The sequence below is a fragment of the Balearica regulorum genome, chromosome 15 (assembly GCF_011004875.1).
Source record: "Balearica regulorum gibbericeps isolate bBalReg1 chromosome 15, bBalReg1.pri, whole genome shotgun sequence".
Taxonomy (NCBI): domain Eukaryota; kingdom Metazoa; phylum Chordata; class Aves; order Gruiformes; family Gruidae; genus Balearica; species Balearica regulorum.
In genome coordinates, this window is record NC_046198.1 from 4,207,578 (window position 1) to 4,235,090 (window position 27,513).

At 36.8% G+C, this 27,513-nt stretch overlaps 1 protein-coding gene across 31 annotated transcripts in view; it reads left to right on the top strand.

Annotated features, from left to right (window-relative positions):
- The window catches only part of RBFOX1 (RNA binding fox-1 homolog 1), a 906,682-nt gene that overhangs the window by 298,279 nt on the left and 580,890 nt on the right, over positions 1 to 27,513 (top strand). For 29 of the 31 annotated variants that reach the window (XM_075767625.1, XM_075767578.1, XM_075767602.1 and 26 more), the window contains one exon: positions 9,471 to 9,518. Coding sequence is in view for 26 of the 31 variants with exons in the window: in XM_075767578.1 (XP_075623693.1) it covers positions 9,471 to 9,518 (48 nt within the window). In the remaining 5 variants the exon portion in view is untranslated. Of the gene's footprint in view, positions 1 to 9,470; positions 9,538 to 27,513 lie in introns of all 31 variants that reach the window. The other 2 variants (XM_075767581.1, XM_075767588.1) reach the window with 1 other exon arrangement.

Consider the following 27,513-nt stretch of genomic DNA (forward strand, 5'->3'; position numbering starts at 1 on the left):
AAGAATAGTCCTTTGCATACAGTTTTCGCTCATGCCTTTGTGACCACATTCTTATTAGTGTAATGACGCAGAGGTATGCCAGAAAGTTGAAATAAAGTTTCCGTCTATGAAGCACCAAATAATTTGTAACCTACCTGTCACACTTGTGAATATGTAGAAGCTGAAAAATAATAAATTTCTGATTGTTGTGGGTTAACCCCCGTAGGCAGCTGTGCACCACCCAGCCACTCACTCACTCCCCTCTGCAGTGGGATTGGGGAGAGAGTCGGAAGGGTAGAAGTGGGAATACTTGTGTGTTGACATAAAGACAGTTTAATAGGTTGTTCTGGTTTCGGCAGGGACAGAGTTGATTTTCTTTCTGACAGCTGGTGTAGTGCTGTGTTTTGGATTTAGGATGAGAACACTGTTGATAACACATTGATGTTTTCAGTTGTTGCCAAGCAGTCAAGGACTTCTCAGCTTCTCATATTGCCCTGCTAAGGAGAAGGCGGGAGGCACCCAAGGAGCTGGGAGGGGACGCAGCCAGGACAGCTGACCCCAACTGGCCAAAGAGATGTTCCATACCGTATGACGTCATGTCCCGTTTTCTAACTGGTCAGCTGGGGGCCTGGCACAGCAGCATTCAGAGTGATGGCGTTTGTCTTCCCAAGTAACTGTTCCATGTGATGGAGCCCTGTTTTCCTGGAGATGGCTGAACACCTGCCTGCCGGTGGGAAGTGGGGAATGGATTCCTTGTCTTGTTCTGCTTGTGTGCGGGGGTTGGGAAGCTGGGCAGCTGCGTAGCATCGACTTCAGGTGATAAGAAATTGTGCTGTTCATCACTTGTTTGTTTTTTGGTTTTTTTTTTTTTTTTGTTTTGTTTGGGTTTTTTTTTTCCTTTTTGTGTTTGTCCTATTAAACTGTTTTTATCTCAACCCAAGAGTTGTCTCTCTCTTCTGATTCTCTCCCCTGTCCCACTGTGGGGGAGTGAGCAAGCGGCTGCATGGTGCTTAGTTGCCATCCAGGGCTAAACCATGACATAGGTAAAGCAAAAGCTGCACGGGCAAGCAAAGCAACATAAGGAATTCATTCCCCGCTTCCCATCGGCAGGCAGGTGTTTCAGCGTTTCCCAGAAAGCAGGGCTTCGTTGCACGTAGGGGCTATTTGGGAAGACAAACACCATCACTCTGAAGGTCCCCCTTCCTCTCTCTTTCCCCCGGCGTTTATTGCTGAGCACAACCCCAGATGGTCTGGAATGTCCCTTTGGTCAGTGGGGGTCAGCTGTCCCGGCTCTGCCCCCTCCCAGCTTCTTGTGCACCCCCAGCCCACTGGCTGCTGGGGCAGCCCGAGACCCAGAAACGGCCTTGAGGCTGCGTAAGCACTGCTTGGCAGGGAATGGAACGTGCCTGTTTTGGTCACAAATCCAAATCACAGCATCGTACCAAGGACGAAAACTAACTTCATCCTAGCCAAAACTAGCACACTGATTTAAGAGGAGGAGAAACTTCTTACCTATATTTAATCTGGATTATTTTTTTTTAAATGCTCAGATACAAGGCAATTGTTTATGCAGTGAAGTCTTGATTACAATATGAAGTGTTGTTTTGCTTTTTTTGCTCAAAAAAGCATAGTGAATACATAACAAGTTTTTTATGAATGTAATTGTTTTTACTGCTTGGAAATAGACATATTTTATGAATACATATTAAAAGCATAAAACTCATCCTTTTGTGACGGAATCAAAACTTTAGTGTAATATCAAACTAAAAACTACAACCTTTTCCACAGAGCCTTACTTTTCATGGGCACCTACTTTCTTAGCACTGCCATCATCGTACACCTTCTTTCATTAAGAAATTTCTTTCCTGTCACTCTGTAAGCCTGAAAATTTGCTCAGTTAAAAATTATATTTACTTCTATCAATACATAGCTCTAAAATGATGAATTCTGTTCAAAACTTCCACAAAAATCCTCTTCAGTCTTGTAAGTTATTTTTGTGAACGGTGGACTTAACTGGAATAGTTTTATTACAGATTTGTACCCTTTTGTCCTCACAGTCACCACTCGAAAAACACGAGCTCCTTCCCAGCAGCGACTTACTGCCTTTACATAACGAGTCCTCCCCATCTCAGCATCCTCAGCTCTCTTTGAGGTTTTTTAACAACTGATGTAGTGGCTGGTTTTGCAAGTACTGTTTGGTCTTTTCCTTTTACTCAGCCGCTAATTTATGAAAAATACAGGAACATAATAACACTTGGGGCTTCTGTTTCCCTGTCAAATGTGGCCAAACTTACTAAATGTAAGGTGTTGAGGTACTTGAGGTACAAGATAATTGTATATGCTTGTTTCCGTTAGGAAACCAGGCTAAAAAAGATTAATTTCTCCAGGAATCCAGTTGTCCCCTTATGCTAATGTTAATTTGAAAACATAAACTGTAAAATTAGATTGTTTTCTATAAAAGTTGCATCTGCGCGTTGGGTATTTATTGCCAGTTGTCATCTTACCCAGCTTACCTAGAGTGTAGTCTGTGTTCAAACCACACTGGCAGTTTTATTGACAACTCCTGTTCTGGATTTGTCAGGAACATATATTGATCACCTAGATTTCAGTGACTTAAAATACAGTAACATTTGTGTGGCTGTTGATCTACTTGATGCCTAAGGGGATATTGTTAAGTAAATAACATTGACACTTTAAAAATTCATTTTTAACAGTTTAAAACTGTTAAAATTTAGAGTTTTGAAAAATCTTGTGATGGCTGTTAACTTCACTTTGCTCCTGAAGTGACACTTTTTTTCCAAAGTAGTTAAAAATGAGGTATAATATATTTCAAAGGATTCATTAGAAGATTGCATACAAAGTAGAAAATGGAAATTGTGTGTATTTTCTCACTTCGAAACTGAAACTGAAGATGGATTCAGATGCAACTGTGTTACTCTTTGTATTCAGCATGGCAACCTTCAGCCTCGAAAAACCAGAGTCATAAAAAAGGAGTTTCATAGTTGACCTGTATATCAAAATGATGTTATATGTAGGAAACTTAAATATTTTCATGCTATTCAAACTGATAACTTTATCTAATGTAGATTTGTATTGCTATCTTTGAAAATTAAATATTTACTAGCCCCCAAATTAAGTCTTAACCTGTTATTTTTCTAGGCTTCAACAGCAAATTCCTATAGATATAGCTAGATACTTCTACATGATAGATTAATGTCTTAAAATTATGTGCCACTTTTCTGAAAATGCTACATATTTCTCATGTGGTTTTATGCAGTTGTGATGACCTAAGGACATAGGCAGAAGATTTACACTCAGGTAGTTTTGCATCATTGGACTAAGGAAAACAAAGCTTGCAGAAATTAGATGAGTTATGAGGCACACAGAGGCTTGCTTTCTGTTCTGTCTTTGCATCTCTAAGTATTTAGAATGTTTTTAAGAAAAGGACAAGTAAATCATAAAGGTGAGAGAATGAAGAGGAAAAGAAGTGGGAAGGTTTCATATACTCCAGTCCATAAAGCTTTATCAGCACGCAGTACCTGTTCCCTCAAACACTTCTTTATTAATGAAAAAAGTCAAGCTTTCTTTTTGAAAAGAAGTTTTCAGCTCTTGATAGCCTTGAAAATTGTAAATGAACATAAGCAAAACACTAGAATCAGAAGAAAGAAGAGATTGGGTATCCACTTACACAGCCGGATGGTGGGTGGATGTGTGGGAGGCCACACACAAGAGTCCCTTCAAATCTACATTAAAAATACAGCAGTATTTTTACAAGCAGTAATTTTTTATTATAAAATCTGTCAGTTCAGTTTCTAAGAGTCTTGTAAACCTTTCTCTTAAAGTCTGTCTACTTTTAGCTAGAAAAAAGATGAGTAAGCTCCCCAAAGTCTTGAGAAACTTGATTTTAAATCCCTGATCAGATGGATTTCCTTTTTGACTCTAGACAGACAGCCCTGACGCAACAGAAAAAGATGCAGATGACCCAGTCTTCACCTGGTTTGTGCTCATACCTTGTAGACACAAACCTCTGTTGGTTCAGAAATGTTAGTAAATAGAGATTTAGTAACTACCTAACTAGAGATGAAGCTATTGCTTTGGTAAATAAAGCTCTTTTCTTACATCTTTGACATTGCAAGTGTTGAAGCCACTAAAATCCTGGAATTGGTTTCTTAACTTACTGTGATGAGGCTCCTGCATGGGTCTTTCAGTTGCTGGTGACAAACTTAGTAAAGACTTGAATGTCACATTCTAAGGTTTCCTTTTTCATTTATTTTCTTCTTCAGTAAGTATTACTGTGTGGTTAATTTGTTCTCTGGGATGGATAAAATAGAACTAATATGAAATTCAAATGAATTCTTCTGCTGGCAGCCTGTTTGTCAGCAGTGATAATGAAATATAATGGCTAATGGATAGTGAAAAAAGATTAAATATTTTCCTCAATAATTCAGGTCTTTGATGTATTTAAGCACTTGAAAAAATCCAGAAAAATAGCATTTGACTGTGTGCTTTTAAATCTTAAATATATGTATTCTTGTTTTGTTTAACATTAGGTTACCTTTATATATGCTTTAGTCATTAAAATGAATCCATTTCACTTTTAAAAATTTTAAACCTGAAATACTCCACACCCCACCCTTTTATTTCTAAACCTACAGCCTTTTTATGTAATAGGAAACCATTTTTTTTGTGAAGAAAAGACATAATTTGTGTTAGCACTTGTTGAGATGCCAAGGATACGTGTAAAATACCCGACCAACCTGGTCGGTGCAATAGATTAATCTTTCATAGGGAAGTTGAACAAGATTTTACAAGGTTGTTTGCTTCCACCTACTGACCATTCTTGATATTACAGACAAAAGCAATTGGAATACTTTAATAACTTCCAGAGTCTCATCTTGCCTCCTTCTGGTACAGGCCATGAGAGTAGTATATGTACATATGAATTCTGTTTGCCTTTTATATTTCTTTATTTTCACATGAAAAAAAAAAAGGTGTTAGAAATGCAAATAACTTTTCTAAAGCTTCTCAGCCTGTACAGTTTGCTTATTTTGGGGTGGGGGTGGGCATGTTTATTTTGTTTTGTTTCTGGTATTCTGTGTTACAGTGGTAGGGAAGTAGAGAAAATAGGTTTTGGATAGCTGGGAGATAACAAACAGAAAAATGTATGATAAAGTACGCAGCCATGTACAGGTGTTAGTTATGTTGGCATGACTAATGGCTACCTGAGGATATTGATTTCACTATTTCTATTTGCATTTCAAGAAGTAAAATTAAATGTAGAGTTATAGAAGCTAATGTAAAATAAAGTGTATGGAGGTTCTACTGCATTCTAAAGCCAAGATGTCATGCAGCGTCGTGCTATCACCAATGATTACTTTTACTTTCTAGAGCTTTTCTTTTACTTGTTTTTAGTAACATCTGTATAATGCTAATACCAGATGAAGGTGGTAGGTGTGTTTCCCAAGGGCCTAGTGTATTAAACTTTGAAATCCCTGAAACATGTGAATGATCACACAGAGCACAACTGGGGTGAGGAAAGGGAGCCTCCTTAGGAGTAAAATGGGGATTGTATCTGATGTATTCTGTACTATGCGATTGCAGTAGATCTTGCTGTTGAGTTACCTAAATCGTTCATTGTCTTCAATCTAGCACTGAAAGAATTGTACCTCTTGGTCTCACTTTTCTATCTGGTAAGCCGTAGTACTCAACCATAAATTTAATACCAGTTGGTCTTTAAGCTGGTGAAATTTCAGTAGGAGCATTTAAAGGCAACCTTTCAGCACTGTGTGCCTGCAAACACAGAGATGAGCATAGTTTCACCATCTGAAGGCAATTCTACTGTTAAATATATGTGGCAGGGTCCCTTATGGCACTTTGTTCAACTCTTCAAAGTTGTGTCTGTCCTGTGTTGCTCCTGGTGTTCTGCATAAAACCTTGCTTTGTTTCCTTGTTGCTGCTACCCAACATAACAGACAAAAAAGACACTTTTCTTTTGTGCTGTCACATAAGAAATAGAGCTCTTACTATGTTTATAACAACACAATTTAATTGGCTGTTTTGCAGTGACACCTAGAGAGAAAAAAGGGAGTTATGTTGGTTTTAAACTGAAATGGATGAGAGGGTTTTGAACCTTAGTGGCAGAGTGTGTCTATAATTTATTCTTTCCATCTTTCCCATGAAACATCCTATGTAGTGTTCTATCATTAGATAATTTGTCTTAAAAAATAATTGTTCAGGAGGAACAGATTTTACTTGGTTTAAACTTCTTTTTTGTGATGTTAACAGCATTTAAGTAAGTGCCTGATGTAATGTTCAAGACGATAGGATTTTACATGTGCTTTACAGCAATAGTACTTCTTAATCTGAAACAATTCATACAATTGAGAAATTTGGAATACAAATATTAAAATGGCAGCGCTTTGTCATTTTGTGCTTACAAGAAGTAGCACAGATGTTTCCCAGAGAAGAACATTCTGATTTCTTCCCTTCTTGCTCTGAGCTTGACAGATGAATCGTTTTGATAAATTTTTAAAGCTTAGTTTCTGTGTACCATTGTTTCTTTATAAGAGGTATATCTAGGTTGTAGATGATGTATACTCAAATATTTATATTTAAACATATATTTAAGCCAGTAATTTCACTGGTTTAAAGAATATAACACAAATTGTCTCAGAAAAATTGGTTTGTTTTGCTTGGGTAACTAAGGTTAAGATAGGCATGCACATCCCTAGCATGAAATACTCTTGTCTATGGTGTTAGATATTAAATGGTTGTTACCTGATAATGTATATAAAGCAAGTTTGTCAAAAATTATTATGCAGTATTTTAAAATTACTCTTTGGAATACCAGAAACAATGCAACAACAGTGGACCCTGAATTTTTTTTTCTTCCTTGTGCAGAAGTCCGAATTCAGGTCTCTATTCTTGAAGACATACAGCTATTTCTTTACCCAAATCTGACTTTACATAATTTCAAAGATAAGCCAATACTATTCTTTCTTGCTGGCTTCAATATCCAGTAATATTGAAAACATGCGTGTATAGTTTTCATTGCTAATGGTGCAGTGGTTACTTTGGAAGATTCACTTCCCATATCTTTAGATAGAAAACAAACACTATGAGATTGAAATGATCGTCTAACGTTCAGGGATAAAACACAGAATAGAAATTATGTAATTTGATTTTCAGCCTGGATCTTTTCCTAATGGCTGGTATCAGGTAACTTCCAGGCATGTTGTCTCTTTAATTCCTGATTGCAGCACTGAGAGTCTCAGCTGGGTTGGCCTCAACTGTTTCCAGCTGGGCTGCATGCTTAATTTGTACCTTTTGCCTTACTGGTCATAGACAACCATGGAAGTTAAACTGTGCTAGGAGGAAGAGGGGGTTTGTTTTATCCAGGTAAAACTGCATTTTATAATTCACATTGAGTAATGAATGCTTATGAGCTTAGGTTTTTTTAAAACTTGCTTTTAATGGGAAATGACAGTGGCGAAATAGTAAACTAAAATCTAGATGGTGGGAGGGATCAGAGTACTGTTGGGTCTTTTAACAAGGTGTATTCATCATACTGAGAGTTTTGTAATAGCTATGACTAGAATCTGATAGGAGCTACTTTATTCTGCATTTGGTTAATTTAGGTCAGTATGTGAGATAGAGCCACCCTTGTCCTTGGTAATATGAAAAGTTGTGATTCATTTTTGATTAACCACGAACTATGTTAAAGAACATTCCATTATTTCCAAAAGGTGACTTAGGGCATAGCTAGCAGGTAAAGAACACTGGTGTTAGTGGAGTTTGAATTCATTTCTCTGATGCAGAAAGCTTTTTAAAAGCTGAACTTTTTTCCCCGCTCACTCACCAAAAACCCCTGCATGTAAATATACAAATAAGCTGTAGGCAGAGATAGTATTTCCTTATCCACCAAATGAGAGGAGAGACGTGGTGAGTGAGAGACTGGCTGCCAGTAAGTCACAGTTGAAAGAAAATTTTTGAGTGTTATATTCCACAGAATTCTACAGTCTGGCTCCCCATGAAAAGTATTTTGAATATAAAGAGTATTTGAAGTACTGATTCATATATGAAACTAGAATAACAAAGGTTGTTGTTGGAAATATGCTGCTTAAGAAGTGTCAGAGAGCTTGATATACTGAAAACATCTTTAATATAGCTTGCTGTGAATGAAAGTATTTTTTTTTTCAGGAAACCTCAATTCATCTTACTTGACTGAATGATTTCATTTTTTTTAATCTTTTATGGGTATATGGCTTAGGTAAGAAGTCTTTGGCATTGAAATAATACCAGTCCTTTATTTAAGATGAATAGGCACAGTGTTGAAGAAACATGACTTCTTTATTTAATATTTATTTTCATTTTTAATGGGAGTTGCTCTTAGCTATCAGCCTTAAATTTGCAATTTGGGATTTATGTAGCAAGTAACTCTAGCCAGTAATCTAAAATCTGACGAGAGTAGTTCTACCTTCAGTGAGAGTTTGGGGAAGGAGTTACTTTTAACAAAAAATTGTCCCTCATCTGTGTGTCATTTTTTTCCCCAATAGAAATCTCTGAAGTTGCAGTATGTAAGCAAAATTAGCTTCTAAGAATACCCTCGCTAGAAAAGTGAAGTTGAAAACAAAAGAAACATCATAATAGGTCACTTGTCTACAGTTTAATGACTTGAACTATATTTGGCTTAGTTTCCAATAGCAACTTGCTGTACAAAGGGATAATATAAAGAAGTAAATGCCTTTCAGACTATAATTTTTGTGATAATGATTATCTCTGCATGTCTTCAGGACTACTGGCAAAAAAGCAAAGGTTCTATGAGAGTCAAAATACCTTAGGAATAAAAGGAACCTGTGTTGGGTGTCATTTAAGATTATTTGTTAGTGTCCTGAAGAAAACATAAGTTCAAAATATGTGTATATCAATACACACACACATATACACATATTTATCTTAAATAGATGTTTGATTATTCTTGCACGTTCCAATGAGATTCAGACACAAATATCTTCAACATATGAAGTCCTAGTTAGCACTCCCGACCACAGGCAGAAGTTTGAGCAGTTGTTTCCTCTTAAGCTTACCTTTATATTTTTTTTAAGCTACCATCACTAATTAAAAAAAAAAAAAAAAAAGGGAAAAAGAAAAGGAGTGAGCAAGCAATTATATTTTCCTCAAGATGCCAGTAGAAAAAGCCAACAGAAAGCAGAGATCATATTTTTCTCTTATGAGCTGGCTAGAATGTATTGAAATAGGTTTGGTTTTTACAGTGTTTCAATCCTATCTTTGTTTGTGCTTGTAATAGGGCTTAATAAATCTAACTTAAGGTCGTAACATTGTACATTTAAATATAATACCTATACTAAAATAACAGTTCAATAAAGTGCATTAGGTTGACTTCTCAGACTTTGATGGCCTTTGTCCATCCTGAGTTATTCCCGCAGCCCCGGTCAATACGCTTTGTGACAGTCTTCTCTGTGTCTTTTCAGGATACTAAAGCAGAGTGCAGTTCCTGTGTAGAAACTGAGGACAGAAAAGTAAGTGGCTTTTTTAAATGTAATTTGTCAGGCAACTCTAAGTGGGAGGGGTTTTGCTTGGTTGATTTTTTGTTTTTAATTAAACCATGTGAAATTGTTTTGTGTGTCTCTATTGTTAGAAAACTTTATAAAACAACTTTTCTAATGTATTTTAACTTCAATGGGGACAAAATAGTCTTACTCTACTGAAAATACTTCTGTTAGAAATTTGAACAATAGCTTGTTCAGATGGGAGTTATAGGCTTCATTAAACTATGGACAGTTTAAAAGACAATTGCCCGTCCCGTTCTTCATTTGCGTTGTTAAAAAAATTATTGTGTCATGTCTTTCATGATAATGTTGGCATACCATGTTAAATATTTGTAAAATTGCAAGATAAGGACTGCTTTTTCTTGCTTTATAAGCAATATCTTTGATACAGATTTTTTTTTCCTTTTAAGTGGTTGATATTTAAAAAAGTTTATCTTACATTATTTCCAGTTCTATTTTCTGTGAAGGAGTATAAAATATGTTTTCAGTTGTGTTCTTCACCTTGTTAGCTTTTTTTTTTTAAACAGTATGTTGTGGCATGGATGTTTGAATACACTTTAATAAAGTTATATTTTTAGAAGAAATTCTTAAATTGAAGTACTATCAATTTCCAGTCTAAATTGAGTAATGCAGAAAGCTGCTGCCTTCTAGCCCTAACAGTATCAGACTCTCAATTTATGTTTTGAAACAGTCTGTCTTTATGTTTAATTTAGCACTAGTTTAACTGTGCTATAATGTGTAATGCCAATGTTCTATTACTCCACTTCCAAAAAGTTTTGTTGTTGGGTTGTTTTTTTTTTTAAACTTCTTATGGCTACTGCATCTTCCTGTAAGCATTCAGCAGCTCCTCCTTTTTTTCAGAAATAGTTGTCAAGTTCTTTTTGCTATAAAAATGAGGTTTTATTAAACAGCATTATCCCAAAAGCACTTTAGTAGTTCACGATAGCTCAAATTTTACAAACCAATGCCATACAATTCTGATATAAAATGCTGTTGAAGTTAGTGCAGGAAAGCACAATTCATTTGCTTTGCTGAGATATGTGATAAAAGTTCACTGAATTTTGGTGATTTTCAGCATTTTCAGGAATGAAGTGAGGGAATTATTTTGAGCTATACAGAAATATATTAAGAATTCAATGAAGATACTAAACTGTGAATATAACTAAAAGAGAAAGTATGCTATATCTTAGATATCAAGCAGCTGTTGCTACTCTCTCTGATGGTTGAAGTCCTCTATACTAAGGTTGAATTTCTTGCATTTAAATGAAGTCAACACTGAATGTTTTACTCTGATGTGTATCAGTACAATAGAACTAGCTTATTTTAGGACGATTACAAAGGACAGTATGCAAATATAGCAGATATTTTTTGAAATTTAGAAACTTATCACCTTTATCACAGGGCTTAAAAATACTATAATGATATGTTTAACATTTTATGTTAGTAAAGGACTGTAAAATTGATGTCAATAGGGACAGTAACTTTGCTGTGTTGTCTTGATAGTTGAAACATAACCATTTATGTTCGTGTGCATTAAGTTTAAGGAATTATCCTTCTTATTTACACTCCTAATGCTTTTTCAGTTCTCAGGGAGGTTTAGGGGGTTTTTGTTGTTGTTTTTAAAAGCATTTTAACAAACTGAAGCATTCTTCCTTTGCTGCTTTTTACAGTTACTGACTTTATAGTTTTCATAAACCCTCTTCTTCTGTGTTAATATCTTCTGTTTTAATTTTTTGTGTATTTTCCAAATTCTCCTGCTTTCTATTTATGCTTCCTTTTCTAGGCTGCATTAAGTATGAACCAGTGACAAATTATGCCTCCTCATTTCTTGTACAATTCCTTCCTTTTTTTTTTTTTTCCTCAAGCATTTTGCAGACACATTTTGACCTGAATCAAAAGAATGAGTGTGTTCATGGTCAAAACTAATGAAGAAACAAAGGTTTCACATAGTCAGTTTAAAAATTTTAATTTGTTAAAAATAAATATCTAATTTTAAAGTATTTTCTCACTAAAGAGACTGAGCTTTTTTTTAAAATATATTTCTACCGATATTTTAAAAGTTGGAGCTAGAATCCAGTTCTGGATTACTGAATCGGTGTAGTGCACCTCTGTGTCAAGTAGTAACTGAGTTTGTGAGTGTCGAGCACATGACATAATTTAAAACTGTCTAACATCAGGTGGTACTCATTACTGTGAAATGCAGGTGATTTAGTCTTCAGGTTCTGAGCATTAGCTTTTATGAAACTATCTAGGTGTTTAAATTTAAGTGTATGTTGTTTTATAGTATGATAAAATGCAATTTGGGACCTTATTTCTAAACACCAAGACCTGACTTTTGGTATGGGTAGCAGCTACTAAAACTGCACAACCAAAAGATTCTTTTCATTCCTGGAATAATGGGAAAATTTGTTAAAAGCCTGATAGGCTTTGGACTGCAGGCTAATTAATGTGTGTGGTGTATTTCTTTTCCCTTTTATTGCAACCTTTCTTTTATCACAGCTGTACCAGCCTGTTGCCAGTAAACTGGTTTGGGTTTTTTTTTCATTGTTTTAAGATAGGATGATTTCTACCTCAGTATAAATTACAGAAGTTGTATATCTGATACTTTCTCTTGGCCTCAGTGGTTGCTCTGAGTTTGAGTGGTTTCCTAAGGAGCTATCTTTCTTCAGTGACTCAGACAATCAAGATAACTCTGCTGTCCACTGAGTGGTCCATCCGTCAAATCCATGCCTCTCCAATTTAGAGAAGGATGTCACATGGGACAGTGTCAAATGCTTTGCGTAAGTCCAGGTAGATGACATCAGTTGCTCTTACCTTATCCACCAACACTGTAACCCCATCATAGGCAGCCACCAGATTTGTGAGGCACAATTTGCCCTTAAGTGAAACCATGTTGGCTGTCACCAATCAACTCCTGATTTGGATAGTGGCTTAGCAACTTCATCTGCCAGTGCCATCAGGACCTGCAGAGGCATCTCATCAGGTCCCGTGGACTTGTGCACCTTGAGGTTCCTTAAATGGTCTCAAACCTGAACTTTTCCTACAGTGAGTGGTTCTTCATTCTCCCAGTCTCTGCCTTTGCCTTCTGCGACTTGGGCGGTGCTCTAGCTTTCAAATGCAGAAACTGCAATTAACGTAAAGAATTGTGTAGCAAATCCCTAAATTTATCTTCTTCGTTTTGTTAATTTGTTGAAGCATTTTGAAAGAACAGGAATGTAGTAAATACCTATTGTTGTTACAAGATACATTTCATCTTTTCCTCTGTGTTTGGTCCCAAAACCGAAGCCTCTGCCAATCTTATGTGGCGGATTTACTTTACAGTCCAGGGATATAGATTACCAGTCATCTGTGCAGTGATCATCAAATAAAGATACATCAATCTTGGTTAATAATAATGCATAGTTTCATGTTTATTGAAAGCATAAATTAGGAACTTAATGTAATTCATAGAACCTGAAACATTGTAAAAAAATATTTTTCTTCTGCCTCTGTTGAAATCAAGACAAACTACTGCAATTAGGACATGCATCATTAGTGTCTAATATTTTGCACTTCCATAATGAAATATACTACTAATGAACTGTATCATTAGTAATTAATGGAAAATTTTCCCAGTTAACAACAAAACATAAAACTGCAAGGTGCCTTTTCTTGCAATCTTTTTTCATGAAGTTTCTTAATCTCTAACTTCTGAAATAGAAATTTATGAAACCATGGCTAAACCATTGCCTGAAGGCAAACTCAAATTTAATAATGTAATTATTATTTTTAAATCTGTTATTCTATAAATGACAAAATAGCATTTAATTATCCTAATCACTTTATCACTATGAACTGTCTCTCCTTCTATTGTTACTTTAACTGACCTTTTCATTTAAGATTCTACTTACATTTTCTGCAAGGATAAAAACCTTCAGGTGTGAAAATAGTAGGCAACAAGTAATCAACTGTCTGCCGTAACTGGCCTGTGTTGTTGTGCATTACTAAATTGCATTTACCATTGCCAGCAGTGGATCCATAAGTGTATGTACGACTCATTCCCTGCCTAATCGGTATTCTTCTCTGTTTGTTGCACCCAACCCTTTTTTATGTTGATCTCATACCTTCATTCTGAACGTCACAATGTTTGATGTTTAATGGATCATGTGATCATGGAAATGTCTCAGCTTTGTTTTTCAAAGAAACATATGTAGAAACATGACCCTTAAATTTTCACAGAAAGAAACCTTTCAAAAACATACAAAGTATGATTTTGTAAAAATACATGGATTTCTGAAGCTAGTCGTGTGATGTTTTGGCATTTGAGTCATAATTTCAAAGCCTGTGATGTTTTTCAGCATGAGGTTTTGCTTCTGCAAGGATGATTACAGTTTAGGGTTTTTTTTCTTCTACCCATGTTTTCTGATACAACTGTGTGTTGGAGGCAAACTAAATGGTTGTGGTTGAAGGGAATTAATAAGGGTATTGGCCATTTTGCCAAGAGGGAGACCATGTGGATTCCTTTACCATCTTTTCTTCCATTTGATAAACTCCAGTCTTGATCTTCCTTATGTAAAGACTGCTAGTATGTAAAGCTGTGTTGTTGTGGCTCTCACACCAGCTTCATCACCTCCCGTTACCTGAAAAAAACTGCCCTTAATAAATCTTCCTCATCTTTTATTTAATCTCAGTTCACATCTTTATGTTAAGAATTCTGGTATTTTTAATATATGTTTATATGGGACTTGCATAGAACAAGAATCTTCAAAAATACAAAAAAAAACCCAAAACTGGAAATAAGATTTCTCCTTATCCTGCTCTGTCATTGAGGTCTGAACAGAGCACTTTGTTTCACTCTGCAATTGTGTTTGTCATATCGTCAAATTAATTCATGGCAATGCTGTGAAACCAAAACTCTGATATGAAGTTATCTTCCCCTTAGTCCCCCACCTCCTTTTGTTATATTTCCATCTGAAATGGAAAAACTGAGACAATTAAAACGGAATGGAAAGTTAACTTACAATGACCTTTCTCTGCTGGGTAACTTTGTTTCAGCTGGTTTTTACTATGCTAGGAATGTTTTATTCTTCAGCTTTGGCTTCTTCATTTTTGTTTTATTTCAGCTTAGTCTTTTTAGTAATAGATTCACTTTTGCTGTAATGTGCAATGACATTCTCTTCAGTATTCCTTGCAGGCAACATAATGCTCGCCATTAACTAGCAGCTAAGTGTTATTAGCTTGGTGGCTCAAGGTCACTCAGGATATCTTGCTTCATTTTTGGTTCTTGAGAAGGAAAGTAGCTTATGGAAAGAACATTTTTGAGATGCATCTTGACTTTAAAATTTACCACTTTTGAGCTCAGAGTGCAGAGGCTTTATGAGAGCAATAGACTTTATGGTATGCATTAGGCCAATAACATGATAGGTCAGTAAGTTAGAAAATTTCCCTGTAGTGACATAATGTTTCATAACTCCCTATTACCTTCTGTGGGATATGGTATAGGCAGTAATGGCTTTCCTTTTTTTATGTCTGCTGTGGAAAATATTTTATAATTTTATTTTTTTCTGTACCTTCTGTCAGATGATATCAAAGTACTTTACAAACAAATTAAAAACACCTATGAGGAAAGAGTACTTACATTTATATTGCTCAAGTTACATGCGGGGAAATAGAAGTGTGAAGGGGAGACACAGGCAAGGTTACAAAGTGAGTCTGAGACAAAATGAAGAGAGGAAGAAATAGCATTACAAATATATTTTGCTTTGCCAATTATATAGCTTCTTGCATATTTTTTTAAAATTTATAATGATCATGTGAAAATGTTTTCTATGAAAGTTTAAGTGAAAAATTTGTCTAATTAGTAGGAAGAAAATTTATCCAATTTCTTTAACAGTCGTCTTCAGGTTGCCATGGGAGGGAATTAATAAGGGTATCAAATAGTGAAGAGCTGATAAGAAGCATCATGGAGGGACTGACTCTACTGGCATCTAAGATGTGGATATATTTATATACTGTTTCCTTTCATTGTAATCCCATTTTCTGCTGTTTAGGAGCTTCCTATCAGTGAAGTGTCACTTTTATTCCCTTGTGAAGGCATCGTGCAATCTGCATGATTTTGTAGAGTTTTGAGGTACATTTTTCCTCCCATGAAAAGAAATTAATTTTTTTGATGAGGGAAGATCACTGACTCCAATGGATTGGTAAGGAATTGTCTCATTTGTGCTTGGATATAGGTTCAGAGGTATCTAAGGAAGTTTTGAACGTTAATGAGCCTTCTGGTGCCTACTAGAGTGAATGAATGATTCCTATTTCTTCTGCCTCTTTAACTGTTGTACAAATAGTAAGGAGTATTATTTAGCCATCATATGACAGGACCACATAGAATATAGAGAACTGACCATAGAATTCAGAAACAAGTGGGAGTAACCCAGAAATGAGAATAACGAGCTGTTCCAGGAATAGTATCCACCTGTCACAATACGCCAGAGGTTTCCGCTGACAGCTCGTGTAAGTCAGATTTACATGATGCTTCTTGAGTCTTCCTCAGTACTGAGCTGGAAGTTTTCAAAACTTCCACAAAAGGATAAAATTATCTAAGATGGGGGTGTGGGAGTGGTTGTTTGCTTATTACCAGAATACTTGCTTGAAATCCATGTCTGCCTCCGCCACAACAACTTTAATTCAAGATCTATTGCACTCCAGATACCCTAAAACTCAGAAACTAAGTTGAATCAAACCCGTAGTCTAAGTTGTTTAGGTATAATTTATTATTATTCATATTACTTTTAGTGACATTTTTAAAATCAAAGGATTTTTCTTTTCCTTTTCTTAGTTTATGTTTTCCACATAAAAGCACTAGTTATGGAAAAACAGGTAGCCGAAACTTGCCCTAGAACTTAACACACAGCATTAGTCAGCTTAATAAATATTGGCAATTCTAATGTGAGGAAATACTCAGAAATCCAGTCCATTTCCTGGCATGTAGATTGACACAGTGCAAAGTCTTGTTGGAAAGGTTCATAGTATTTGAATGATCATAATGTCAGTCCTATTACTGCTCTCTTGTTCTTTCTGTCACTGACATGCAATTATGGAATTTCACAACTGAAGTGATGACAATTGCTCCTCTGCGTGTGTGTGTGTCTATCCTTTCCCCTTAATCCAACTCTATCTAGCAATCTGTAATTTGATAAAGTGGAATTGAAATGACAGGTGTGACAAAAGTGCCAAAACAGTAATTTGACCTCCCACTGAAGTGTCAACGTGTTCGACTGCATGACTTTTATGCATGCTGAATACACATAAGGGACACAGATAGTATATTTATTAAGCTAGAATACCTGTTAAGGCAGATTACTAAAAAAAGGAGTTGCTACAGTGTGTCTTTTTGCCGATGTGTTCCATCTTTAACCATTATGCTTTCTGTGCCTGTAGTTCTATGTTATAAACATGATTGCTATTACACATAAATTACCTTCATTTTATTAGGAGGAGGTTTTCTTCAAATCTTCATTTTGAAGATATTTGGGTAAATCTGGAAATTATAATTCAATGTCTGTGTACAAAATTAGTTCTTGAAGAGACTATTTATTCTTTACTTTTAAGGACAACTTTTTCATATTAAACCTCTTGGGGGAAGGTGTCACAGAATGAAGAAAGAACCATATAAAAGGTACACCATTTCATTTCCAAAGTCCTTTAATACTGATGAAATACCATTCATACAGATTATAAATTTAATCTCTGTTACAGATTAGCCTGTGTTGTAAACTAATTTTATTGAAGGCGCCAGTCAGCAAACTGGTAAATTCTAGTTACAGTGTATGCAAAATACAGAATAGAAAATGTACTTTCTGCGAGTAGCTATATACTGATAATTTTGATTTCATTTGAGAAAAACTTTCTGGAATAAGTGACTTGCCAGTGAGCAGTTTGAGTAGTGGGTACCTTTGAAATGTCAGCTTTTCATTGAGGTAGACTGGAGTTTAAGAAAACTTCAATTTATTTATTTAATTTTTTTAAAATCTGATTCCAGCCTAAATCCAATTTAGAAGTTTCTAAAAGGATCCATGAGAACTGTGAGCTATGTTATTCTCTATATAAAAATTTTTCTGTTGTTATTAGGTGTTACAAAGGGAAAACCCCTCTTTTTAATGAATAATGCTAATTTTTATCCTTTCCTGTGACTAGTAGTCATGCCTTTAGCTGATATTCTTTCTAGCCTTTTTATTTAATTCTTTGACATTAAAATATTCCTTTATCTACTATTACATTCATCACTGATGTTTGTATTATATGAATTTAAAAACTGGAAAGCAATCACAATTCTTTTTGAACTTCCTCTGCTTTGAAGTAAATTGCATTAGGTAGATGACAACTTCCTGCTAACAACTCCTAAAAAGTTCACTGAGCTAGAAATAGCATTCTGAAATATCTAATGCTTTTATATAAATTAATAATAGTTTTTATTTTCACGGAAGTAAATAGATGTGCAAGTTACTTTGCAATATATTCACGTGTACTGTATCTGCATTGCATACAATGAACTATATTTCACCTGGGGACAAGAAAGGGGACAGAAGAAAGAAACTTTTTGACTTTAATATTCAGCTAAATGTAAAATTCAAACATTCCGGGGGGGGGGGGGGGGGGGGGGGGGGGAAGGGGAATGGAGAGGGAGAACTTAAGTCTGATTTGATGGTAATTATCTGTCAAAATTACCTGAAAAATAATTCCTGAGAGACTAAAGCCTTGTTGAACTTTTGACTACATCTGGCCATGAAGTTTTCAGCTGGTATAAAAACACAGAGGGGAATGGGCTTTGGAATGTATACAAAAAAGGGAAAACCCCCACAGTTCTATTAATATTAGCAGGCTGTGAATGGGGACATCTTGGATCTTTTCTGTATTTGTGAATGAATAAAACTTGGCAGCAGTGGGGCAGTGCAACTTTTTCTACTATGTAGCGAAATGTTTCTTTTTAAAAGGTGTCTGCTTTTCATAACCCATACTCGGTGGGTCAGTAAGATATAGCTGACCTTAGCAGTTGTGTTACCTACATAATTTTCAGTTTTTAATCTGACCTACCAGATTCTTTGCAACATGCCGGATACCAAGGGCAAATTATGCAAGGGCAAATGACATGGATTTAAATATATTAACTATATCTCAGTGTGTAATTTTATGCTACGTGCATATGCTAAAGTGTTTAGTGGTCATTGTTGCTTTAGAGAAAAGTTTCAAGTGGATGTTTCCTTCCCTATCTTTTTTCTCACTTTTTAATAAGGATGTAGGAGACTTTATAAAGAAGGATAGAGTTAACAATGCGTGCAGACGAGTCCCCTTATCTACAGATACTTCTATGTGTACTGTCAGTTATGCTTGCTAATGCCAGCAGCTGGAGGGGTTGAGTAACAAGGAAAAGCACCAGGTTTCTGTTAAGTGCCTGGTTCGCTTTGTCTCCCACCATTTCTAGGAGTGCCTGTAATAAAACTGCCAGGGCTTTGGCAGCACTTTCAGACTGTGACCTGGCATCATGTTTCCTGCTGTAAGCTGGGGAAGCCTCTTAGTTGAGGGTGGTTTTTGGACGTGGTCTAAAGAACACTGAAGGGGGAGGGAAGTCTTACACTGACATGAACGAAATTGTCTCCATGTGTTAGGCAAAACAGTCGCAAGCCAGGGACTTTTCTTTCATTTAACTTACTGCCAACCAACGGCAACCTTCAATCACTGAGGAAAAGAAGAATATGCAAAACTAGACAAATTTTTAATAAATCTCTCCCCAGTCTCACAGGTCTATACTTGCCAGTTCCCAACTGGGAATTGGGTCCATCCCAATTCCTCTGGGGAGGCGAGGGGCAACATGGGCATTTGGGGTAGTCTGCGTGAGGGAGCTGCGTGCTTCGATGCCAGGATGCCGTTTTGGAGCCTGCTGTGGGGTTTCACAACTGGCTTTGCAGGGCTGCAGAGCCGGCCGGAACCGGTTCTGACCGGCCGGCAGCAGGTGCTGGTTCCCGCCCACACAAGGTGCGCTGCGCCCCCTCAACGAACCAGGCATCTCCCGCCCAGCACGCTCCCTCACAGTGGAAAGGGGCGTCGTGAGTGGAAGTCCAGGAAAGCAAACAAAAATAACTTGATAAACAGCACTTCAAATTTTAAAGAGCACATGCTGAAGTCATCAGAGTTACAGAAAGCCTGCAGGTTGTAGTCTGGAGACTACAGGTGGGTCATTTGTTTTTATAGATGAAACTGAATTACACATCCAGACAGGTGTGTGAGTTACCTATCCAGATGGGGTCCCTACTAATGAAGGGAGTCAATGCCACTATGTTTTTAATGATTTTGCTTTTTAAATTTCACACACACACACACACACCTTTTTTTAATGCTTTTTTTATGCATTTACCCCTTGGTAAGAATTCAATGGCACATTCACCAAAAACATAGGTGGACATTAGAGACACCTTTATTTAAAATAAGAAATGCATATATTTTATACAAATTAACTAGAAATTATGTGCTCAACAGCAGTTTTAAAACTCTGTATTTCAGCAGCAGCTAGCCGAGGCTGAAGACAACTTAGGCTATTTCTTTCTGGCTTGTACGTGAGCTTGTATGACTGTGCATTTGGAGATGTACACCATTTCATGCTGTCATCTTGTCACAAGCAGTGAGAGGTTTTGCCTTGCAATGTTATAAAGTTGCTGTAACGTGAACTTATATTCAGCTTCTTGCTAGGAGCCAGGGCTATTTTTGTAGACAAATGTTTTCTAGCATAGAAGTCGAGTAGAGCTTTGCCTGCAACCGGTAGCCGTTTTGACTTCTTTTTAACTCTCATGTTGAATTTTTCTTATGGAATAAAGCTTGGAATTTCAAGAATGGGGAAATTAAAATTATAGATTTTAATTAATGATTAAAAAACCTGTTCACATCATCTGTTTGAGCTGAGTCACATGTTTCTAGTCACTACCTATTTTAGTAATCTGGAACTTCACTTTATTTTGGACATATGAAAATATAATCTCTCTGTCTCACAGGATGTTAGTAGTCTTTGATGTAATTGTTCAACATTTTAACTGGATAAACTTTTTTAAAATTTTAAAGCTAAGGTTATTTTTGGGAGAAGCAAAGGTGAAGGGAAGAAGGTGTGGAGAAAATTCGTCTTACCTCTGATGCTACTTACTTAAATAATTAGTCTGAGTTTTAAAGTGCTGGGCATTCAACCTAAATCTTTGTTACAAACTGTCATTATTGCCTTCACTTATTCTTGCTCAAAATGTGCTTTCTGTGTTTGGAAAAAAGTACAATCAGTTCATTAAGCTAGCTGAAATCTAGCCATGATGACAATAAATGGAGTAGGTCAATGTTTGCTGGGATATGGAGCAGAAATACACAGCAGAATAACTCCTAAGAGAACTTTATATAATGAGGCCACTGTGGGAAGCCACTTAGAGTGTTCTGCACTCATAGAGAATCAGAGAATTTATCCAGCCGATAAGAGTATTCTTGCATAAAGCTCCCAGATGGTAATATTTAGAAAATATATACTTTTCTTACTTCTGTTATGCATCAGGCTTGTTGATATACTTTTTATTAGACAAGTAATCTTCCAGATGTTGTTTCATTAAACTGAGGTACAGAGATATTTTCCATTAATTTTCTATTCCCAAGTTCTGGGCAATGCATTCTGATTTTCTTTCTTTAAAATCACAGAACAGCATTTCATATATTAAGTCATACACAGATTGCACATTAGCTGATTAAACTTACCAGAACAGCATTAATTAGAATGCTTGCGAACTGTCTTTTTCAGTTCTCCAAAAGGTAAAATAAACAAACATACAAGTTGTAATTTATAAATACACACACAAAACTTCTGTGGCTAATTCAAAGCTTTAGAAAATGACAAACCTTTCTAAAAGAGAAAATACAGTGATTGAGGAGCCATAAAATAAATAAAGTATTTTTCCCTTGACTCTGTGTGTCTAGGTAGGAAATCTGGGATGTGTTGTCTGAACTACATTGGACTCGGAAATGTTTATTTTCCATATAGAAACATCAATTCTTGGAAGTATGTGCACTTTAGAAGGAAGTGTATGTCTAAAAGCATTAAAACCTTTATTTTCTGGCTGAAAACGTGACCATCTGTGCTTAGCCATATTAATCTTCTGTTCCTACATTTTAATTTTCCTTGCAGTAAGGAAGAAAAGCCACTATTGACTTCACAGGTGTTTGAAATAGGTGTTCCATTTTCAGGTAGCATCATCAGTGAGCCTTACTGGTGAGGTGGAATTTCTCCAGGACAAAATTTGGGAATGCAAGTTCTTTTACAATTTTTTTTCTAAGGCCTTGTAGTAGAACTCATTAAAATAAACACTCAAACATGTTGCTATATAGGCAGTTGCAGTTGCTTTCTCTTTTTTTAATCAGTATACCTAACAGGTTGCCTGATTTCAGGCTGCTCCTCTATGGTGTTAAAGTCGCATAGTCCAGTATACTCTTCACAGAAACTAATGTGTGCAAAACTTGGAAACGGTATTTGAAATTTTGTGTGAAGAACTTGATGCAGGCATGTGCTTTGCTGTTCTAAATCATAAAATGGAGAGAAATAAGTAACATTGCTTCTGTATCAAAAACTGTATCTCTATGCAAAGTTAAACTTTTAATATTGAAAATTGAAATCCTTTTAGGAATTGAACTGCATATTATATTTTTGCATTGGTTTTCCTTATAACCAGTAACAAAAAGTTTCTTATGGAAATATTTAGGAATATTAGGTATTAAACATTCACTCTAATATGCAAGTCCCTTTTTCTTGCTACTCCATGTTATCAACATGATTATAGATGAGAAAAGAGGTGGTATATCGATTCTGTATGCATATGGGCTGATGGACAGTATGCCTACAGCAATAGCAGAGTCTTTCAGATAGTCTGTCTTTGAATTTTACACCATGAATGTTCAGCTCCAGAGGATGGAGCTCTGTGATTCTTCCTTTCTGTTAACCTCCACTCTTGGTACCCAGGTGTTGTACAGGATTTGGCTTGCTGTGCAGATTCTTTTCAGGAATTGAGACTCCCTGAAAACAGTGATCCAAACCAAAGTATTGCTTATGCTTAATGGCAAGACCACAGCAAAGGAGAAGGGAAAGAATGTAGAACCAAAGCACTTAATACATTGTAGTGGGTTGACCCAGGCCAGCAGCTAGGTACCCCCACAGCCACTTGCTTGCTCCCACCTGCCCAATGGGATTGGAGAGAGAATAGGAAAAGCAAAAGCAAGAAAACTCATGGGATGAATTAAAGACAGTTTATTAAGTGAAGAGAGAAAAACAACCTGAAACCAAAGCGACAAGCGATGCAGAGGCAGTCACTTACACCTCTCACAAACAGATTGATGCCCAGCAAGTCTCTGAGAAATGCCCACCTTGGAAGACACGCCCCCCCCCCCCCCCCCGTGGACACCACCCTCTGCCTTCTTCCACTACCCTAGTTTTATTGCTGAGCATGATGTTGCATGGTATGGAATATTCCTCTGGCCAGTTCGAATCAGGTGTGCCAGCTGTGTCCTCGCCCCATCTCTTTCCTGCCACTAGCTTGCTCACTGGGGGCTGTGGGTGTCAGCACGAGCTAAAGAGAAGGCCTTGGTGCTGTGCAAGCACTGTTTAGCTTAACCAAAATCCTGGTGTTTTATCAACTCTGTGTTAGGGAAAATCTGTTACGAAGGCTCAGGACGCTGAAACTGTTTGCAAAAATGAATTGCAACAGCAGAACAGCATTCTTATGGCCAGTGAGAAAGCTATGCTTTCACCTGCTTCTAAGCCAGCAATGTTTTTTATTCATACATATAGTATTTATTTATTTATTTATTTGTAGTTGAAAGGAGTCCATAACTCTTTGAACTATCTTCCTTTGCTGCCAATGTTTTAGCATTTCCTTGGGAAATAGAGGACAAGTTTACAGGCTATTAATGAATAGGGAAAGCCTTATGTCATTTGTATTTGAGTTTAGACTTCTACTGTCATCTAGGCATAAATGGATCAGATGTCTTTTTCAGGAGTACACGTGTGGCAAGATTATCGGGGCAGATTGTTTTCAGCATATTTGAAGGGGACAGACGAATCAGACCATTGTTTTGTTTGCCAAATTAATATCTAGGATGTAATCCAACCTGATTAACAGAATGGCTATGATTGGATCATGAAAGGGTAAGCAGACATTTGGAAGGCCTTTTTTATACCTGCTGGCTCTATTACTTTCCCAGTTGCTTGAACACGTGCAAGAATATGCTTCTATCCATTAATCCAATTCATTTCTCATTGATTCCAGTTTGTCTTTTTATGTTGTATTGGATCTTTTGCCAGGTGAATCTTTCCTCTGTAGCAATAGATTGCTTTTTACAGCTGCCTGGATTTCTGGTACTGGGCAGTTTGTTCAAAACTTACTAAACTGACTTCTTCAACAGTGATGCAAAATGTCTTTTCCTCTAATGAAGCCTATTATTAAAAGAGCAGTTACCCTTAAATACATATCTATATTTGGAAATTTGAATATGAATACATGTTTCTGTTGTCTTTGAAACATTGATGATTCTTATGTAGAGGAGTAAATTGGATTAAAGGACTGACTTTTTAAAAATGGTTAATGGATTTAGTTTTCTTAGGTTTTTTCCCCTTCATTTTTCTTAGGTCTGTTTTATTGTCTTTTGGTTTGATGGGTAATACAGAGATGTTATGGTTTATATATAAACCATGTGCTTTCCAGATTTGATTTATGTAATTATAGCAGTTTTGCACAGTTCAGCTGAAAATTTCTTCTTGTTGATCAAGGTCAGAAAAATCCGGGGTTTCTGCCATATATCTCAGCTGCTTGAGTACTGAAATAGGACACCCAGGGCAATATTAAAAGAACTAGTGTACAGGGATGTCTCACTATGGCATACTTGCCATGTAACAATTTTTTTAAAAAATCAAGAGTTATTTCTGAAAAATACAGTATAAGTCTTGAAAGAAGAATTCTGAAGTTCAAAGCCTAAAAGTAAAATACGCTTTTTTCTTTTTTCCCTCCCTGTCAGCAGATTAATGTACAAGAGAAAGTTAATTTACTTTTTTTTCTAGATAATGGTAATATGCATGCTATGCAAGTGGTAAACTTTTTGTTTTGAATTAAAAGCAATGTACTAAAAAAAAAATATTCTGATATCTGTTACTGTCTTTCACTTTCAAGAATTGATAAAGGTTGAAGACCAAGGAACAGAGCAGGTTTTTTTACATGTGTGGGTTGTCTGAAATCCAGTAGGGAACATCTATTTCAGCAAATTTGTTTGTTGTGTGCATTTCATACAACTTTGCTTCACTGTAATCTTTTCCTGAATAGATAAATGGTTAGTGAATGACATAAGACAAAATTTGCAGAGGGAGGTAAAATCTTATTGCACTAACTGATATCATGTTACAACAACTCATTAGATAGTTTATTTTCCTCAGAAATATTCTTTGTGCCTTACATCATCAGTTACAACACTGTTATTGCTAACCCCTGAGTTTTTTTCCTTTGCAACCAAAGTTTTATGTAATTTTATCATATTACTGGCTTGTATTTTCTTTGTCCTATTTTCCTCACATGCATGTATTATTTTATTTCTGTTAAACAGATTCCAGTAATTTTTATTTTTTTTTGGTTCATAATAATACCCTGAATCAAGCTATGCTTTTTAACTTTCAGATGACAGGTGTGGTAGGTAAAGACTAGTTAAGAACCCATTTCCTGGCTTTGCCACTGGCTCTGTTGACCTTGGCAAGTCAGTATCTTCACCATTCTTTTCCACAGCAGTAAAACATGTTTCTAGATAGTTTAAGAGGGTTGCTTGTGTTTTCTGGTTTGATTCTTTTTTGCTACTAATGCAAAATGCTTAATCAGTTTATTTCTAACCAGCATTGGGAGGAAATTTCTCATAACAGTATTTGAGTAAAATAGAAGAATTTTTCAGTTCTGTATTTGTTATATTCTCTAAAATGCTTTAAAGAACTGTGACGCACCATTTATTAAAATGTAACAGATTTTCAATCTTTATTGTACACGTTAAGTAAAAAGTACAAAAGCTAAGTTTAAAACATTTAGAATCAGTATTGCAGCAAGTCTTTGAGAATATTAAAATCCAATAACATGCATAAAAGTAACACTCCATCTATTCATTATAGCTTTATTTGTATCAAAGTCACAATGTCCTTAAAAGTGTGTCTCTGATCAAGGAACAAATTTCAACTACATGAAGCTGTATTTCATTGTTTTCCATTATGTGAAAAAGGAAGCCTTCCTTTATTTTCTTTAAAAATTGTAAGAAATTATCTGCCTTTAAGAATACTCTAGATTATATAATTCAAGTTTTGGGTGAACTGATCAAAGAATGTTTATTTTTTTTTAAGAAATTTAAATAGGTTCAGATATTCCGTATAGTGTTTCTTCTCTTACTATGATAATTAACTTCAGCATTAGTAGAGACATATTAATAACACAAGAGAATGAGATTACAAATCTTATGTTTCAGGGTTCTTTTTCTTCTGCTTAATGAGTCTGATTGCAAACAAAGCTTCCTTCCCAAAAATAATTGTTATCCAGAGGAATAATATGCTTGATAAACTCAAGGTATCCTTCCAAGTGAAAATCATAGAATGGCTTGAGTTGGAAGGGACCTCAAAGATCATCTAGTTCCAACCCCCTTGCTGTGGGCAGGGACACCCTCCACTAGCCCACATTGCCCAAAGCCCCATCCAACCTGGCCTTGAACACTGCCAGGGATGGGGCATCCACAACCTCTCTGGACAACCTGTGCCAGGGCCTCAGCACCCTCACAGGGAAGAATTTCTTTCTAACATCTAATCTAAATCGACCCTCCTTCAGCTTCAAGCCATCCCCCCTTGTCCTGTCACTACACTCCCTGATAAACAGTCCCTCCCCATCTCTCCTGTAGGCCCCTTTCAGGTACTGGTAAGCCCCAATTAGATCTCCCCAGAGCCTTCTCTTCTCCAGACTGAACAGCCCCAACTCTCTCAGCCTGTCCCCATAGGAGAGGTGCTCCAGCCCTCTGATCAGCTTTGTGGCCTCCTCTGGACTCGCTTCAACAGCTCAATGTCTCTCCTGTACTGGGGCCCCCCAGAACTGGGACGCAGTACTCCAGGTGGGGTCTCACAAGAGCTGAGTAGAGGGACAGGATCACCTCCCTCAACCTGCTGGTCACGTATCTTTTGATGCAGCCTAGGACATGGTTGGCTTTCGGGGCTGCAAGCGCACACTGCCGGCCCGTGTTGAGCTTCTCATCAGTCAATACCCCCAAGTCCTTCTCCTCGGGGCTGCTCTCAATCCATTCTCCGCCCAGCCTATAGTTGTGCTTGAGATTGCACTGACCCACGTGCAGGACCTTGCACTTGGCCTTGTTGAACTTCATGCAGTTCGCATGGGCCCACCTCTCCAGCCTGTCAAGGTCCCTCTGGATGGCATCCCTTCCCTCCAGCGTGTCAACCACACCACACAGCTTGGTGTCGTTGGCAAACTTGCTGAGGGTGCACTCGATCCCACTGTCCGTGTCGCCGACAAAGATGCTGAACGGTGCCAGTCCCAGTACCGACCCCTGAGGAACGCCACTCATCGCCATTCTCCACTTGGACATTGAGCTGCTGACCACAACTCTTTGAGTGTGACCATCCAGCCAATTCCTTATCCACCGAGTGGTCCATCCATCGAATCCATGTCTCTCCAACGTAGAGACCAGGATGTTGTGTGGGACAGTGTCAAACGCCTTGCAAAAGTCCAGGTAGATGATGTCGGTTGCCCTTCCCTTATCCACCAACACTGTAACCCCATCATAGAAGGCCACCAAATTTGTCAGGCACAATTTGCCCCTAGTGAAGTCGTGTTGGCTGTCACCAATCAACTCCTTATTTTCCATGTGCCTATATTTGAAGAAAGAAACTTTGGTGAATTAAATGGCA